Consider the following 18,781-nt stretch of genomic DNA (forward strand, 5'->3'; position numbering starts at 1 on the left):
ATAATGACTCGTTAAAACCTCCCGCTGCCCTGGTCCGGTTTGGTGTTTTCAGGTCCGGACCGGAGCGAGGATGTGTTTCTGTCTTGTCTGTGTCCTCTCTCTTTAACACGCTGCTGTTTTTCCCTCTTCCACCTTCTCTGCTCTCTGTTGATCCGTTGCCCCCAGGTTAGGCTCACATCCTGGGGAAAGGAGCATCCCGGCTCCTGGTTCAGTGAATTCAAACGTGGTAAACTGGTAAGCCAGACTTCCGACTTCCCTCAGTCCCGTTCCCTTTTCCCTGAACGCCTCTTATATTTTACAGAGCAAAATGGCAAAATGGCCCAAAGACTCTCCAGGCACATGGTATAGTCACTACAAGAGAGGTTCCCTGGTAAGTGGCTCTGCATCCCCGAGGCTCTGCATGGTTCTTGGTTCTGGTTCTGCCCCACCTACACACATAAGTATATAATGTTGTGTACTGTTTGTCGGCACTGGCACCTTCTGCTCGTCCTGGTGCATGATGTAATTCAGCACGAGCCGCTCTCACCTTCAGTCCAGCAACACGAAGCGGGCCGATGCTCTTACGAGGAAATGGAGGAGAGGTGTGTGTGGTTGTAAGTGTGCACTGCAAAAACTCCAAATCTTACCAAGAATATTTGTCTTATTTCTAGTCAAAATGTCATTTATATAGTCAAAACAAATCTCATTATACATAAAAGAAGACTCATCACATTAAAAAGCAGCTTGTTTTTAGACACTTTTTACATCTTTCAAGCATATTTTCACTTGAATTAAGTAGAAAAATCTGATAGTGGAGCAAGTTTTTCTTTCTTATTACAAACACAAAAAACTGGCAGATTTTTCTACTTATTTCAAGTGAAATTTTGTTTGAAATAAGTGAAAATTATCTAAAAACAAGTTCATTTTTAGGCGATGAGTCTTATTTTACGTGGAAAGAGATTAGTTTTGACTAGAAATGAGACATTTTGACAAGAAATAAGACAAATATTCTTGGAAAGATTTTGAGATTTTGCAGTGTGTGTGAGGAAACAGAAACAGTGAGCTGCTGACTGTCTCCTCCTCCACTCGTGCCGCCGCCGCCGCCACACCTCTGCTGCATTAAGAGAGCATCTTCCAAGAGTGACTGTTTGCCTCGACTCTGCCACGACTCAGAGTGAATACATACAATTTACTCTTCATATTCTTCTTCCTCACACATTTTTATCTCTCCGGGGCTGTAGATCACATCAGCTTCCTCTGCCTCAGCAGGTTATCTATTCTCCACTAGGCGGGGTGAGCACAAGTGTCATCCCCACTCTGCTGCACTCACATAACCCCGACAACAACATCCTCTCCTCCCAATAAACACTACTTAGATCTGGCAGAGTGGCTCCGAGTCAAACAGGTCAGGCACTCAGTCACCACCCAGGGGCTTCTGGGTACTCAGTCACTGTTGACTTGCGGCTGTGATGATAAAGAGGTAATGTTTCTCCGGTGATGTCGGGCTGGATCCACACGCTGTGCAGTGGGGAGGGAGGGAGGGAGGAAGAGCGGGATGGTGGGAAAGAAAAGCCGCTCTGAGGACGAAAAACCTCCGAATGGTTTTTTAAATTTGAGCCGCGGTGTCGACACTCAGATGTAAAACAACACAACAAATGCACAAGTGTTTATACATTATGATTAATGGTTCTTAATTAGGTAACACTGTATAATAACTACACACTATTAAGCATTAGTTAAGCATGAAAAACTGCTCCTATACTAATTAGTAAATCTGGATCAATAAGCTCATCTATGATGTGTTTAATTGATTATGACGTCGTAGTTAATTAATTCAACATTCATAAATCAAGTTACAAACCAGTTATTTAGAAGATGTCAATGCTTTCTTAGGTTATTTATGAAGTAAAAGTGACTGTATGTTACAATTATAGATGAGCTTATTAACTATGTTTATAAATGACACACTAATAAGTATCAATGCAGCTTTATAATAATGAATTATGCATTTAATAATGCTTAATTAATGTGTAATAGTGTGTAGTTTATTATAAAGTGTTGCCTGTACAGTAATTGTAGCAGAAACAGAATCTGCAGGATGATTAACAAGACAACAAGAGTGTCAACGCCCTGGCTTTGAATGTGCATGTGCAAAGAAGTGTGTGAGTGTAAGTGTGTGTGTTTGTGTGTGTGAGTGTTGTGGAAAAGAAAAGCACACACCCAGACTCAGTCGGTCTGGTCTGCTGCTCTGGCTGCATGGCATGGACGCTGCATGCGCTCTCCGCTCAGTAAAGTCCCGTTTGTCTGAGAGAGACGAAGCAACCGTATGGATCTGATGGATTCCTGATGGTTGGTATGACGACGCTGCGTCACTTTATGGACATTTTTAAAACAACAACAGCGACAACAACACCAAAAAACGAACTGTGACTGGTTCCAGACCTGCTGTGTGTCTTTTATCAACGAGGAGGATTACATTACAAAGCGCCATAATCAGCTTAATGTGGATGTCGCTCAGTTTCCCGTAACATGAGCTCAAACAGCAGAATTCTGGGTTAATTATAGGTTAATTACCTGGCAATTAACATATCATTACTGTAACATATTTCCCATTGAGATAATCACATTTTCATGATTTTTTTTTGCTGTTTTTACCATAATTTGCTCTTATTGGTTCAATGTTTTACATAATTACACAATCAAGATTTCAATTAGCCATTTAGCTATGCTCATGTTTTATACTTTGAAGGCAGATTCTGCCACATTAAGCCCTGAACACCAGCTCAGCTCACAGGGAAATGTTCTGCACCCTCACCCCCACCCCCTCCCCCCCTCTGTATGTAATACCATGATGCACCTGATCTGTTTTATAAAGAGCCTGGCCTGTGGCTCTAAGCTTATCTTTTTTTTTTTTTTTTAATCAGCACATATTTGCACATGTTACTGAAGCATACGGACGATAATATTCAATATTCCTTTTTCAGAGTCAATAAATCTCCATGAAAAGACAAAAACCAACAATGGAGGCTGATATAGAGTTCCACTGTCTCTCTGTTTCCCTTTGATTTGTTAGGATGAACATGAGCATTGTAGTTCACTTTGAAAGGATGACACTTAGTATTCTGCTGCAACAAATGTAAACAGATGCAACAAGCTTGTTAGAAACTGCAGTGTGCAGCTGCTTTAGGAAACTATATTTATATTTTTAATCTTGTTTTAAAGACCTCAGGAAGAATGAATAGGTTTCCATCCAGTAGAAACTTGCAAAACATGAAAGCAAAAGCTGCAGTTCCTCTAACGGCCACTAGGGTGAGTCTCCAACAGTCCCCATAGACTCCCATGTTAAAATGTCCAACTTTACCGCAGAAATTAACATGTTTACCACCTGGTGCAGATCAGTTTTGGTTTCCCTCATTAAAAAAAACGTATTTAACTCGACTGTTTACAGTATATTAATGTTTTGTTTTTGTATTAATGCCACAAACCAGCATATGCCAAAGTCTGTAGCTGGGGATTAGGGCGGAGTCGGACGTCCAGCAGCTCTAGTTTTTGTCTTTTCATGGAAAATCATCAACAGTGAGAAAATCCTAGAGCAACAGCAGTGTTATCCTTAAATGATCAGACTAATGTTTTCCCTAAGTCAGTCCCAAACATACCATAAACTTGTGTTAGTTCAGTCTGAGCGTGGTGGTCCATGTAAATTGTGTCTCTTTCTGACTCTGTTGTGAATAAGAAAGACGTCCCCGGAATCTCAGCTCAGCGGTAAAAAAAAAGAGAGGAAAAACAAATTACTAATCATAAATTAATTCAGAATGACTCCCAGGAGACAGACACACTGCTCAGAGCAGACACGACGAGTGTGTTGAGTAAATCTTGAGTATCTTCAGGACGTCCTTCCCCTTCCCTCGGTTCACTGGTCCCGTCTCCTGGTGTTAAAAAACTCTCTGATATTCAGCTTCCATCTGCATCTCTTTGTTTTCTCTGTCTTTGTTTTTATCTGCAGCTGTCCTACGTGGACGCGGAGGGTAACCCCATCGGCGTGGTGCAGATGACTTTCCTGCGGTTGCTGAGCGCGGCGGCCAGACAGAACATGACGTACAACTGCTACCAGTCGGTGGCCTGGCACGACCTGGACCAGGACAACTACGACAAGGCCATCCGCTTCCTGGGCTCCAACGATGAGGAGATGTCTTACGATAACAACCCCTACATCCGCGCCGTGGCCGATGGCTGTGCGGTAAGTCACAGAGAGTGTAGTGTGTGCGATGTGATTGGCTGTCTTTACGCTACACACTGCAAAAACTCAAATATCTTACCAAGTATATTTGTCTTATTTCTAGTCAAAACAAATCTCATTATACCTAAAATAAGACTCATCATCACATTTTAAAAAGTAGCTTGTTTTTAGACACTTTTTACTGCTTTCAAGCATATTTTCACTTGAAATAGCCTAAGTAGAAAAATCTGATAGCGGAGCAAGTTTTTCTTTCTTATTACAAGCACAAAAAACCTGCTTTCACTGGCAGATTTTTCTACTTTTTTCAAGTGAAAATTTGTTTCAAACAAGTGAAACTGATCTAAAAACAAGTTATTGTTTAGGTGATGAGTCTTATTTTGAGTGGAAAGAGATTTGTTTTGACTAGAAATTAGACATTTTGACAAGAACTAAGACAAATATTCTTGGAAAGATTTTGAGTTTTTGCAGTGAATGGTTCATATGACCCCAGTTCTGACTTTTTTTCCCTTTGAAGTGGCAGAGATCGGATCTGGACTGGAAAAATAGTAATTCTTCGGCTAAGGGTGCCGAAGAATGCCCCTTAGCCGTGGTATAATTAGCATCACGGACTGAAGTGATATATATTGCTTTTATAAAACGGTTACCAATATTGGCAACATGAAAGAGGAATAAGCAATCAATTTCATGTAGTTTTTATTCAACCAGAAATACATATTATCTAATAAAATAGCCCCACTGTGAAAAAAATAGTACCACCTCTCCGGACGTTAGCTCTGCATGTCGTCTTTTCCTCTGCTTTTTTTTTCAGGTGAAAGTCACTGCTCAGGCCCCTCTACCATTGCTAACCCTCCCCGGAGGTGAAAGTTAACCTTAAACATGTGAATTCAACTACTTTAGTCCATTTGTGAACGTATCACGGTTAACCACCAATCAGATCGACAGATTTCACCTTTACGTTTTATAAAATGGTATTATTTCACTCGTCCGGCCCACTTGAGATCAAACTGAGCTGTATGTATATGGACCCTGAACTGAAATGAGTTTGACACCCCTGATGTAAACAGACAGTCAAGAAGAATCGGATGTAGGCAACAAATCAGAACTGGGCATCGAGACCTGTGGTGTAAAGACGGCCTTTTGTCGTGATGTTTGTGTTTCTGCAGATTGTTTCCCTGTCACATTCACTAACTCCGCCTCCTGCTGTGTCTCTCCTCAGTTGAAAAAGGGCTATGAAAAGACAGTACTTGAGATCAACACACCAAAGGTGGAACAGGTGCCGTTTGTGGACATCATGTTCAACGATTTTGGCGGCCAGACGCAGAAGTTCGGATTCGAAGTGGGCCCTGTCTGTTTCATCGGCTAAAGACTGTTTACTGAGCAAAAAAAAATTTTTTTTTTGTTTTCTCAAAAACGAAACATTTGATGAAAAAGAAAAGAATAGGACAATTGTATTTGTAAAAAGAAAAACAACAAAAAAAACAAGAGCAACTTTTTTCCATAAAGCAACAAGTATGAGTAAAAAAAATAAACAAAAATCAAGTTGAGAATACGGTGAAATTCTTTTTAGGAATAGAGGAAAACAAAAAAAACGAAATAACCTTGAAACCTCAGTGTGCCTTCTCCATCACATGCAAGTTTTGAAACTGGATGTCAGATCCTGCCTCCTACACAACACACTTGCACACACACACACACAAACACACACACACACGCCTAGCCCCCACGCCATCACACTTAATTCGTCTGGTTCCCAAACATGGAAGGCGACCCTGAGAGCTGCAGCCCATCCAGACGCTCGCAGTATTTTCTATTTTTTTTTTTTTTTTTTTTTTTTTTGCCACGGACTCCATCTGATTCAGCTCCTCTCTCTTCTTTAGGTCTGATCTCATCTCCCTGGCTTCTTTTTTTTATTTTTTATTTTTGGTTTCCACTTTGTCTTTTTTTTTTTCCTGGTTTGTTTTTTGCTCATTCACTACAGGAGCTTTTTTTTTGTTTTGTTTGTGCATAATTGTCTCTGCCATTCTCTTGGAATGGATCTTATATAATATAAATATATATAAATAATTTTTATGTTTGTAAGTACATTCTGTATATTTTTTTTTTCTCCTGGTAATGTTTTATTGCTTCTGGCTTCAAAACGTGCATGTGACTTTATATGAATTGTGAGGTAGGAGACGATGGATACAGGGATCAAACATCCAACAACAGTTGTAGAAAATATCGAAAAAGTGAGGAAATTTGACTTGTAAATTGAGAAAAAAAAGAAAAGAAACACACACATTCACATATTCACACGGAAAAAAAACACAAAATAGAAAAAGAAAACTAAATTGGAGAAGTCCTGTCTTGTTGCAGTTGTGGAGCACATCTTGTTGTAATTTAAGAACAGAATGGAAATAAAAGACGAAAACAAGCTCTGTGATATTATTATGTGACAGTTGATTTGCATAACAAACAAAAAAGCAGTAATAATACATTCCTCCTTTTGTTGCCCTCTGAACAGAAACACCTACCGCGGTGGTGATATCATTAACTTAATAAACAGCTTCTTCTTCTTCTTTTTTCTTTTTTTTTTTCCTATTTTTTGTTCGTGTTCCTGACATACTCATCTATCTGACTATGCAATGGGAGATGATACACATTTTTTAATGAAAAACAAAGAAATCAAAACATAGGTGCTATTTTCTCTCTTCTGTGGTGCTATGTATTTTTCTAGTTTGTGTTGTTTTGAATGAAAGGAAATTTGTGGTGATGATAATCCATCACCAGCAGCCCCCAACCCCACCCACCCAACCCCCCTTTGACTCTAAACCACCACATCTGGCGCAGGTGGATCTTTGCTGCATCCATTTTCTTTTTTATTTTAAATGTCCAGCATGCCGTTTCCTCCCCCCTTCCGTATCCACTCACATGGCTGCGGCGTTATGTTATCTCCTGCTTCCCCCCCTGGCGGACCACACATATTAAAAGAAGAGGAAAAAAAGTGTCTGACACTTTTTTTTTTAAAACCAAATGTTGGAAAAAAATAAGGAAAAAGGAAAAGTGAGAGGGCGCTGTTGGCTTTTTTTTTTTTTTTTTTTTGCATCATTCGCTGTTTGACGCTGCATCTTCTCTCGCTGGCGGATCATCAGAACTGATGGAGTTGGCAAGTTGTGATTGATTGGGCCAAAGCACCTAAAGGGGGATACGATACAATACGGTCCGATGTATGAAATCCTAAACCCTTCCAAAGGTTATCACGTGTATATGTAGCTTTAAGTGGCTGGGAATGTTGTTTTTGTTTGTTTTTTGTTTTTCTATGGGAAACAACTTGAAAAGTTTTTTTTTTTGTTTTTTTGTCTGGATTGAACCACAGTAGAAACAGAAACAGAAACAGGTCGTCATCATCATCACATCAGCCAGATGTTTCCTCATGCAGCGTCTGAAAGTTCGTTAGCTTGTTGTTGCTGGTCTGCCCTCATTGTAATTATGCTCTTTGTTCAAACTATGCACTCTCTTTGCTTATGACCACTAGTATCTACCACAGATTTTTTTTTTTTTTACAGCCCTTCATTACATAGGTTTATTTTGTTTCCTTATTATTATTTTTTTTTCTTTTTTGTTTGTTTTTAAATTTCTACAAATATGTGACTTGAACCGTTTCTGTTAAAGAGAACTCAATATGCTTGTAGATGTTCGGCTTCATTTTCCATTGTGATGCAGTACACCCCCAATTTAACACTTTGCTCTCGATGATAATAATAATAATAATAATAATATTAATTAAATTTTTTAAAAAGGACAAACACATTTTCTTTTTGTAAATTTCCAGAACCGAACCAGCAGTAATGCTGCCATTGTTTTTGTTTTGTTCTTTTTTTTTTTTGTAGATTTTCTGTTTGTCTGTCTGTTGTTTGTTTTTCACAGTCTTGTCAAACCTGTGTAAGGATAAGAGGATAGAAGATATATTGGTTTTTATGTCAATAAATTCAAGTTTACTGTGGCCATCCACTCTTGTATGTCTTTTGAAGCATTAAAACCTTTCTGTATGCATGAAATTGTAAAGTTTTTTTCTCTTGTTATAACTCTTGTTAGAGTGACATGATCTCCAAGTCCAGGTTTTTTATTCATCAGGATACATCCGTTTTTTTCCAATGCTACAGATGAATGAAAGAAGAAAAAAATAAAATAAAAGATAAATAAAGGTCATGTCCACGATTGTGAAGTGGGGAGAAAATGATGAACTTGTAACTCCACCAAAGCCAATGTTCGTTTGTAGTATATTTATTGTATTATTTAAAAAATAAAAAAATAAATGTTAAATGACACCATAGTGTAAAGTGTAAGAGGCCCGCTCTTTACATGCACACAGGAAAACAAAGAGTTAACTGTCAGAAGCTTATTATTCATCGACCACATGATGCAACATGACGCTGAGGCGTTTGGCCACATCCATCTAAACACAGAGATGTTTTCATGTTTACAACCTCTGGGCTGTGTGTGTGTGTGTGTGTGTGTGTCTATGTGCATGTATGTATGTATGTGTGTGTGTTTGAGAGAGAGAAAATGTGTTGCAGATTGGATTCATATTATATAAATGCTAAATAAGTGATTGGATGTCTGCTTACGCTGCATGAAGGGTGAGGCTACTACTACAACTAATTGCTCTGCAGTGTGTTTTAATAATGCTCCAGCTCCACAGATACGCCACAAGAAAGAAAGTTCCCAGGGTGCATCTGGTGTTTCAGACATGGACCGCTCTCCTGCTGCTGCTGCTGTTGCTGCCTCCAAACACAGACTGCATAAAGAAGAACGGCCCTGGCTCTGTTTTATGGACACTGAATGTGTGAACTTGTACCACTTTAAGCTCCAATCCCTCCACTGCCTGCAGCGCATTATGATAAAACCGGAAAATATATGTATTATTCACTGTATGTATTTCGTGCAAACCTTTCCTCGGAGATCATTATAATAAAATGAAATGTGTTCTAAAAAAAAAAAAAAAAAAACACCTCCCCTGCACCACTAACTTCAATAATCTGTAATCTTTTCTAAGCTTTGATCAAATCGGCGCTGGTGAAGATGACTTGCAGCACTTCAAGTGTCTCATTAAGGGGAAACCTTGTGCACAGTGCGCATTAAGCCCAGCACTGCAAAGAGGGATAAAAAAAAAAAAAATGTTGTGCATGATGCCGTGATCAATATTTAATGCAGTGTTTACAGGATGGATTTAGGATGATCAGAATGCATGGATTCTACTGAGGCAGCATCCTGGGTGAGTAAAGCAGAAACCAGAGCGAAAAGCTAATTCCTCATCTGAGCGCAGAAGTACTTACAATGACAGAGGAGATAAGTGGGGCATCAAAGTGGGTTGAGGAGGACGGGGGAAAAAAAAGAAAAGAGAAAAAACCCAGCAGGTGTAGGGATTTAGCTCTCTCCAATTATGGCAACAGGTGATGTCAAAAGACTTACAGCAGCACCAGAGCATAATGAGCCTGTGAAACATTTTAGAGGAGCTAGAGTCAGGGTGTCAAGAGGTTCGGGGTTGTTGAGGAGGTCACACACAAATGTGCTCGGAGGTAAAGAAGCACTCCAGGAATGAATGTGAGAACGTATCAGCAGCAAACAATCGAGACCTGCATGCAGATGATCTGAAGTTTGCCTTTAACTTAATGTGAATCAAAGTCGTTCTGAAGGAAAAGCGCAGCGTCATCAGCGAAACGTTATATCACGACCTGGAGGTTGCAACCAATATGGATCAGATCTCCTCCTAAAGGGTCTCCAGGTGGTTAATGGAAGAAGATGGAGAAGAAAAGTTCTGCTACACAACTTAACAAACTCCTTTTTTCAAAACTTGCATCATTGCTTTATTGATTAGCCATCGAATAGTTTGACATTTACGGTTTGAAACAGTGTCACGTCGGGGTTTGGTATCTGGATAAACAAACAGCTACAGTAGATGGAGACAGATCAACTTTTTTTAGCAGCTTCACTGCCTCCACAACTTCCTGTCTGCTCTAGTCACATGTCACTCACCTGACCAATAACACGCAGGGAGGACTTAAGTCCAGGTAAATATGGGGAAGAAGAACTACAATGGCTGTTATATAATATATAATGTATTATGTATAATTGCGAACATAAATATATAAACTATTGACTGTATGAACACTGAAAACATATCGGGTAAGTTAACTTAAAATAAGACGTCAATCAAAATCTTAACTCTACCAACAGTTATCAAAGGGATATTTTACATATTTTGAGTCATAAACCTCCTTTTGATTTGTCTAAAGAAGACATCATTGCTCACCAGATGGTAAACTCCTGGAATAAACAATAGTAAATTTAAAGGTGTACAGAAATGGCCGTTTGTCCTGTTTGTCGCGCCGAGTTGTCACGAGCTGCAACACGAGTTTACCCGAGTAAGGAAAACAAATTTGATTGGTCATTATCGAGCGGGCGGGATATTCAAAGCTTGGGGCGAGACCGAGCTCAGTGTGTGTGTGTGTGTGTCTCAGACGTTTGAATGACGGATTACGGATCCAATATCAGTGGCTGGTGAATCGTGTACAGGCTGACGTATAATCCGTGCGCCTGCATTATCCAATGTGAAAAAAAAAATACACAGTTTCATCCCAGATTTACTCAAAAATTGAATTTTGCACAAAGTTTGGCCTACATCGTTTGATAGATGAGTTATTACACTAATTTTATGACCCAGAGTGGGCTTAAATTAAATTATCTTTTCTGTACACCTTTAAGGATTTGTGCAGAACCAAGTCAGCAGTTCCTCCCTCTTTCTAGCCTCTATGCTAACCCAAGTTAGCAAGCTGCTAGCTGAAGTTTCACATCTCTCAGCAACTCTGTGGGGGAAAAAAAGTGAATTTAAGACGTGTCACATTTTCCTTGAAATGAAACCCAGACTAAATCTTTGTGCTCTAACTATTAGCCATAGCTGTGAGCTATACGGAGTAACTAAACAGTATATCTGCCTCTGCAATGTAAGGTTTTATATAATGGAAACCCTCAAGTAACATAGAACTACATAAAAAGTTGGTCTTAAATACACTACTTGAGTAAACGTACTCCCCACTGTTGCCTGTGGCTGCAGGAATATATACTCTGAATATATAAAAATGGAAATATAAAGTCCTCCGACTGACTAAACTATTGTTATTCAGCACTTTTGGTGTAAAAATTTTACTGAAGAATATCTAATCCTTACCACCTGTAGGCTCATGGGGGGGGGGGGGGAGCAGCAGCGAGAAAGTGCAGACAGGGCAGCAAATTGAGATTTTAAGCACATAAGTTCTGTGGTGCAAAATGTCAGCAGTGAACTTTGTAGACGCTTTGGGACTTTTTAAAGGAATGATGGATGACGAATATGACAAGAGGCTTGGATAAACTAGAGAAGCAGCTAGAACTGAGGAGGAACCTGCACCCTGGATGCCATGGATTTATTGACATACAGTGTGTTTAGTGGTTCATTCAGGGACTGAGGGAGTCACTGTCTGGGATTACTGCAGGCCATTTCTGAGGCGGCCCAGCAGAACAGGACAGCCGGCAGCATCCAAATGTTCTGCAAATGTCTTTGTGAGTGTCATTGTTATGGCAGTAAACTCACTCCCTGTGCTCAGTGATTACTTTGTAAGGTTAGAAACTGGTATTATGTGAGCAGTGCATCACAGCATGCGTGGTGGAGTGTGGGCTGAGGACGATTCCCTTGGAGATATGATTGATGCCATCAATAAGACATTTAGAGGTGATTTTAAAGAAATGCTATACACAGTCTGCTGCTGCTGCTGCTGCTGTGCAGATGAGGAGGGGGGGCGCGGATGACGAAGAGCTGAAGGGTCAAGCGCCGGACGTCAGAAGGGAAATTTGGGACGGAGCCCCCATGCTAATGTGTAATTGCTTTGAGCCTGTGGATCTTCTCTAACAGAGCCCATTCATACCCCGGCCCGGCCCTGCCACCACTGACCTACTTACATACGAATCAGATAGCAGAGAGAGAGGATGAGATAGTGTTACAACACGCTGACGGTCATATTGGGTTATTAATAACAGGCTTTTCCGCTCTAATAGACTTTGAGATTGAGGAGTGGCTATAGTTCAAGATGTTGGTTTTCTAATGCGATTAGGGGCCGGCCACCCAAGCATTACACTTGGCCGCATCTCTCCAATATCAGCCCTGTGTTAGTATGCAGCTGTGGTGAGCTCAGTTTGGGCCTCATGATCGATTTTTCACTGAAGATTACATTTTTTAAAAAAGAATTCACTGAGCAAAACACTGTGCATTTTGTTTTTTAATCCAAACTTTCATTTCTTGACCCAAAACAAAAGTGGCATTAAATACTTTGCAGGCATCATCTCTGGTTTCTCTCTCCATTTGGATCAAGGAGTGCTGATGGATTTGTGATTTTTATGATAATTTAATAGACATGATGGATAAGGGGGGAAAAAAAGAGCTCAACCGTCTCCTTGTGTCAGCCATCAGTTGGCTGCATAATCTGAAGTCAAAGCAAAATCCACTGAACTGACAGCATCCAGCAGACTCAATGAAACAGAGCAAAGTTGCAGTGTGACAGAGATTTTCATCAGGCTCCGAAAATCCAGCATCAAAAGGAGGAGATATGGGGGACAAAGTGCGCCTCTACGGAGATAAAAGATAAGATAAAATAGAAAAATACATCTAAATCCGTAAACATATTCAATCAAATGTTTTAATGATCATTGAAACTAAAAAGCACTGACAGAAAATAATTATATGTTGCTTAGGCAAATGGATTAAAACCATTTGCATGTTTATCCAGAGACATGTTAAACTGTTAAATTGCTGTAAAATGAGATTTGTTGGGTGTTATTAGTGCTGATGTGTCTCACTTCTGTTCTCAGTTTGTTTATTTCGATCCAGTGATGAGTTATTTGGACGTGTTTGTCTGAGTCTACCAGCTCCAAGCTCACGGTTTCTCTCGACATGTTTTATTAACAAAGACAGAACGAAAAACAGTCAAAACATTTCAGCCTGGAGCATCTTCAGCCCCCCCCCCCCCCACACACACACACACACACACACCACCCAGGTTATTAGCTGATCAATTAGATGATACTAAAAATACATTAAATTCATAAAAACCTACTGAATCCAAGTCAGTCAACAGCTCTGCGGTTCATCCAGTGAAGCAAACCATCAATTTACAACCTTTATTTAGATTTTATGTCAGCCAATACTTCAAAAAGCAATCAGTTAGCCTATACACTGATTAAAGCAGCCAGTGGTGTGTATGTGGTTGGTGTGTATGTGGGTGTGAATGAGTTTAGCACGGCTACATCAATGATTATTACAACTCCTGGGTTTACAGTATGAATCTTTAATCAACACCTCCAAAATAAAGATGTTTCACACATTTCCACTGTTTCATATTGCATCTAAATGTTGTTTTCCAATAAGCTATGTTGAAAAATATGGAATAGGTTGTGTCTAAACAAAACTTAGGGTTTTATAGCCACACTAGCAGCACTCTGAGGCTAACATCAGCATGCAAATTTTAAGGTGGCAAGCTAAAATTAAACAAAATTTGCCCCAAACATGAATTAAAGATGAAAATGTTATACATTCAGTCAAATCAGATGACTGGATACTGTCGTTTTTGTTTAATTTGAGTCGGGGCTCTAAAATCTTGGCTAAAGGTTAAATATTAAAGAAATTACATATTTGTGCATATTGAGAGGTCACTGCTAATGTAAAATATGTTTGAGGCAACAGAAAAAGTGAGTGGTAGGCTATCACCAAAGTCTGCACCAAATCTCATGCTCGTCCAACATTTTCTTTGAGCTTGTACTCTTAACTTGGCAAAAAAGAGAAGAAAATACACAGTGAGATTTATTCCATGAAATATTCAGTTGAGAGTGGAATTCCTTAAATGTTGAAGATTGACTACTTTATAGAAAAGAAAAGAAAAAAGAAAAGAAATACGAAAAACATACTTTCACTTAACAGCAGCCACACTGGCAGCACTCTGAGGCTAATATTAGCATGATAATTTAAGGTGGCAAACAAAAAATGTAACAAAATTTGCACCAAAAATGAATTAAAGATGAGAATAATAGGCTATTAGTTTTATATGCATTTAGTCATAAATCATACAATAGTGATTGTTTAATTTGAGTCAAATCTACAGTTGTTTAGGTTAGCTCACAGTGCACTTTCTCGTCCCTGTTTGGGCTTTAAAAAGGCTAAAGGTTAAATATCATGGGAATTAACATTTCTGACAACATTAAGATGTCACTGCTAAAGTACAATGTTTGGCCTGGTAGTGGTGCCACAGGTAAAGTGAGCAGGAACACCAAATTTCATGCTAATCCAACATTTTCTTTGAGCCATTATGCTAATACAGCTAAAAATACACATTGAAATCAGTCTATGAAATATTCAGAGTGGAATTTCTTAACTGTTAAAGATTGATCTTTACTACTTCAAGGCTTTAATCCATCTTGTAAGTTAAGTTAAATTGTTCCAAAACTTCACTAAGTTAGAAGAAGACTCTGCAACTGTTCGCCAATAGCGGAGGCACAGGTGTTTTGTGAACCTGTGCTTAGCGCGCACCCAGGACAGACGCCTTCAAGCAATCCAATGAAATAATATTAATATAAAAAAAGGATACAAGATCTCTAAAGGAGCAACAAATCTGCCAGTCAGTCAAGCGCCGTCTGAACACACCCACGCAGCGCTCAGAGGTCTAACCTGCTAAGTGGTAACACCTGAGTGGGTGTGCAGAGGCTTAAAACAGGAAGCCACAGTCTCCAGAATTGTATTTGTTTGTTCGTGCTTGGTCATGAGCTTCAAGTATTTACTTTAAGTTTTACCCCAGACACTTTTAAGTCTGTGATTCTGCCGGCTGGCATTCACTCTGCTTTAAGACCATGCAGGAGCATGCGTAGCCAATGTAATGAGCTCTGATTTCAAAGATTATGCAAAGATAGTAATCATAAGTCTGTCCCTTTTTTTGTCTTTTGGCACACAAAGGGCAAAGATTTAAGAGAAGGAGCATGAAATAGACGTGCAGTGTAAAAGGATTAGAAGGGGGTAAAAGCAGAGATAAGAACAGACAGGAGGAGAGGATCGCCGAGAAAGTAGAAGACAAAAAAAAAGGAAAGCAAAGCAGTGATGGGGAAGCGAGGGAGATGTTTGATGTGTAAATGCACCACACACACAGCCGGTGATGTTTTCCCTGCAGAAATGCAGGTAAATAACACATGAGATTGGTTCATATTTAGAATAATATTCAAATAAGTGTCAGCAGCAGATATCATTAGCATGCGGGAGAATGAATCAGTCTCATCATCGTCCCGTGCGTCTCCTCGCTTCCTCTCAGCTATTGTCATGAGGGCGGCAAACATCTGGGATGTCGATAAATCCAATTCCTCAGAAGGAGAAGAAGAAGAGACCCTCATGGGTGGAAAAGCTCAGTTGTCGCCTAAATTAAAGGAAATTAAAGAAGATTAAAGTTTGCCACGTTAACATAAATGGCATGTTGTCTATACTGTGGGTTTATGAGAACTGGCTCCTGGCGTCGCGTCGACGTGATGAGCTCTGTGCCGACGAGGAATAGCAACAATATGACTTTGAACCTTCTCTCAGCAGGAGAAGCTTTGTCCCACTCATGTAAAACTTAGCACTTGATTTAATTAGATTGTCTTGTTTCGTGGCCAGAAGGGAAGAGCATATGGTCCTGCACTTTTCTCCCCCCCCACCACCCTCTTCACTCACATACAGTACAGTAGCTCTGTTCTATTTTCAGGATCAGGTTTTGAAGCTGCAGGGCTCTCCTCCACGCTTTGCTGCTGGTCCCCTGTGGAGAGGCGGGGGGGAGGTCAAAGACACCGGCGTGGTACAGGGCCCGAACAGCAGCCAAGGACGGGCACGAATTAACGGCATTAATTACGACTCCTAGACGCAGTGTGAGCGCCGCTTTTTTCCCCCCTTGATGTCAGTCAAGAGAGACAAACAAGGACATGCTGAATTATTCAAATAACAAGCACAACACTCCTCTCTGCTGTGCTGCTGGTTTGTAGCTTTAAATATTTTTTGAAGATTATTGCACATTTGTAGAAGCAGTGCTGCAATTTCTTTTATTTATTTATTTTTTGGTACCAAATTGACCTTTAAAAAACAGTTTCCAACAGAGTCTCATGTGATCAGCCGTCAGCAGGCCAACTCTGACATTAAAATTTGTTTAAACAACTAATTTGCAGCAGCAAATTATACGTGTAAGTGGGACTGGATCATGTTTTCGGTTCATGTAATGACGACATGTTGTTAATATATTTATAAACTGCAAATGTGTGGATGGATCTGAACCCTGTGATGCTGTGGTCTCACAGTCTCTCACAGATGTAGAGCTTCATTCATTCATTCAAAAAAATCATTTCTTATGTAAAAACATGGCTAAACTTTAAACAACAGTTTCAACTAGTTTTATAACACTCTGAAACACACATAAGCAGATTAAAGCTGGGGACACACACACACAGTCATTGCCGATTTAGAAAAGACTTGGAGTACACTCCAACCGACTGGCCTCAGCAGATTTTTTATGACGACTGGGGATCACACATTTAACGACTGCGCCAAATAAGGGATCACAGACGACACAACTGAAGCCAACTGAATGCACCAAGCTCTTGTGAAAGCTCTCGCGGGAGGGACAGTTTAGAGAGTGTAGCTGTGTAGGGATTTCCACACATGCAGTTAGTTGAGTTAACTTGTGACTTGCTGTCTTAGCCAACAACATAGGGTGGCTAATCACCTGCTAACTACCTGTGAGGTGATTCCACCATGTCGACACATACTACAAAGTGTAAACAAACATGGATGACATACAACCATAGACTGTAGCCTATATGGCAACACTGCAAAATCTCAAAATCTTACCAAGAATATTTGTCTTATTTCTAGTCAAAATGTAATTTGTAATTTCAAAACAAATCTCATTATACTTAAAATAAGACTCATCACATTTAAAAAGCAGCTTGTTTTTAGACACTTTTTAACTTCTTTCAAGCTAATTTTCACTTGAAATAAGTAGAAAAATCTGATAGTGGAGCAAGTTTTTCTTTCTTATTACAAGCACAAAAAACTTGCTTTCACTGACAGATTTTTCTACTTATTTTAAGTAACGATTTGTTTGAAACAAATGGAAATTATCTAAAAACAGGTTCATTTTTAGGTGATGATTCTTATTTTAAGTGAAAAGAGTTTAGTTTTGACTAGAAATTAGATATTTTGACAAGAAATGAGACAAATATTCTTGGAAAGATTTGGAGTTTTTGCAGTGAACCTGCTAATCTGCTGTAAGAAATCCATTAAAAAACGTGTATGGATCAAGTTGCGGAGGAGTCGATGTCGGTTTCTGACGCTATTTCCTGTGTCCCACCTCCTCTTTTTCCTTGGCTGTTGTTGGCGACATGTTTTTGCAATTGGGTGGGTAGCCAGTAGTACACACTACACAACTGCATCCAAACATGTTTGCTGCGACACGGACCGTTGGGCAGGGTCTGTTCACCTCACACACTTGCCAATTCGAGTCTGTAGGCTGGCTACCTCATCACACACTAACATTATTCTGCGGCAAGTGCAACCATACCGACTGTCCCCAACAAGTCCTGACTGGTGCAGACTAGGCCCGATTGCGAATCGTGGGTAAAATCGGGCAAAAAATTCGTGTAGTGTGTCCCCAGCTTTAGTTTGTGTTAATGTTCCCAAGATACAAGATCTCACATGGTCAAAAATGTAACAAAAAAGTACTAAAAGCACTGAATGTTGTTGCCATTGTTCTCCTAGCTGCTCTTACTTTTGTATTTTCCTGATTGGTCCAATTAGCCGGCATAAGTAGTAACCTAAATAACCTCCGGTTCCCGGTCGGCTCGCTCTCACTGACTATTGCGGGTATTTCCATTACAGGCAGTTCGATCGATTTTTTTTGGATATAATATTTATGATTCGATATCGGGGAAGTTCAGACTTGATCGTAAGCAGGCCACACCCACCTGGTTGTTTGAGGGAGGGGCCTAGAATCAGGCCTAAAAAGGTCTAGTGTGTAGTCAGCCTCATACTGTAGATCAATAAACACAGGAAGCAATATTTGCCTACAGGTTCTTATCTCTCCTTCGTCTCCTCCTCCTCTCCTCACAGATGGCGTACATCTTCCCTGATGAATTCATCGGTTAAGCACACGTTGGAAGGAGACGCTGAGCTGCTAATGGGTTTGGGGAGCGGTGGATCGCAGACCTGGACAGTGTCAACATTGTGCAGCCGTTTAACATGCAAGTGAGCACTGAGCTCTGTGGTTGCATTAGTGACTCCAGGATTCAGCTAAAGGTTGTAGACACGGCATGAACAAACCTTTTTTTTTTGGAAGTCATTATCTCCTCTGTGGCTCCATTTCCGAGGCTCATTGTGCAGAATAATTTGCAGTGTATTCTATTTTTTAAAATCTGGCTTTCAAAGGGAAGATTTTATTGGTTTTTCTTTTTTTTTTTTCCTTTTGGAGAAGAGCGAGACTCACTGAGAAGTCATTATTA

The 18,781-nt window shown here is 39.9% G+C and overlaps 2 protein-coding genes across 3 annotated transcripts in view; both read left to right on the forward strand.

The window, feature by feature from the left end:
- Positions 1 to 6,488, forward strand: part of col5a1 (procollagen, type V, alpha 1) — an 88,923-nt gene extending 82,435 nt beyond the window's left edge. Inside the window, exons 64-66 of one of the 2 annotated variants that reach the window (XM_085792846.1) lie at positions 166 to 234; positions 3,983 to 4,216; positions 5,433 to 6,488. In XM_085792846.1, coding sequence (XP_085648972.1) covers positions 166 to 234; positions 3,983 to 4,216; positions 5,433 to 5,579 — 450 coding nt within the window. In that variant the 3' untranslated portion in view covers positions 5,580 to 6,488. Of the gene's footprint in view, positions 1 to 165; positions 235 to 301; positions 371 to 3,982; positions 4,217 to 5,432 lie in introns of both variants that reach the window. The other variant, XM_085792847.1, reaches the window with a different exon arrangement.
- Positions 6,489 to 7,187: 699 nt separating this feature from the next.
- dck (deoxycytidine kinase) overlaps positions 7,188 to 18,781 on the forward strand; it is a 253,223-nt gene continuing 241,629 nt past the window's right edge. Inside the window, exon 1 of the mRNA XM_085792856.1 lies at positions 7,188 to 7,201. The gene's annotated coding sequence lies outside the window, so the exon portion shown is untranslated. The remainder of the gene's footprint in view (positions 7,202 to 18,781) is intronic.

The sequence above is a fragment of the Trachurus japonicus genome, chromosome 12, assembly GCF_045865225.1.
Source record: "Trachurus japonicus isolate A0001 chromosome 12, Traja_1.0".
NCBI lineage: Eukaryota > Metazoa > Chordata > Actinopteri > Carangiformes > Carangidae > Trachurus > Trachurus japonicus.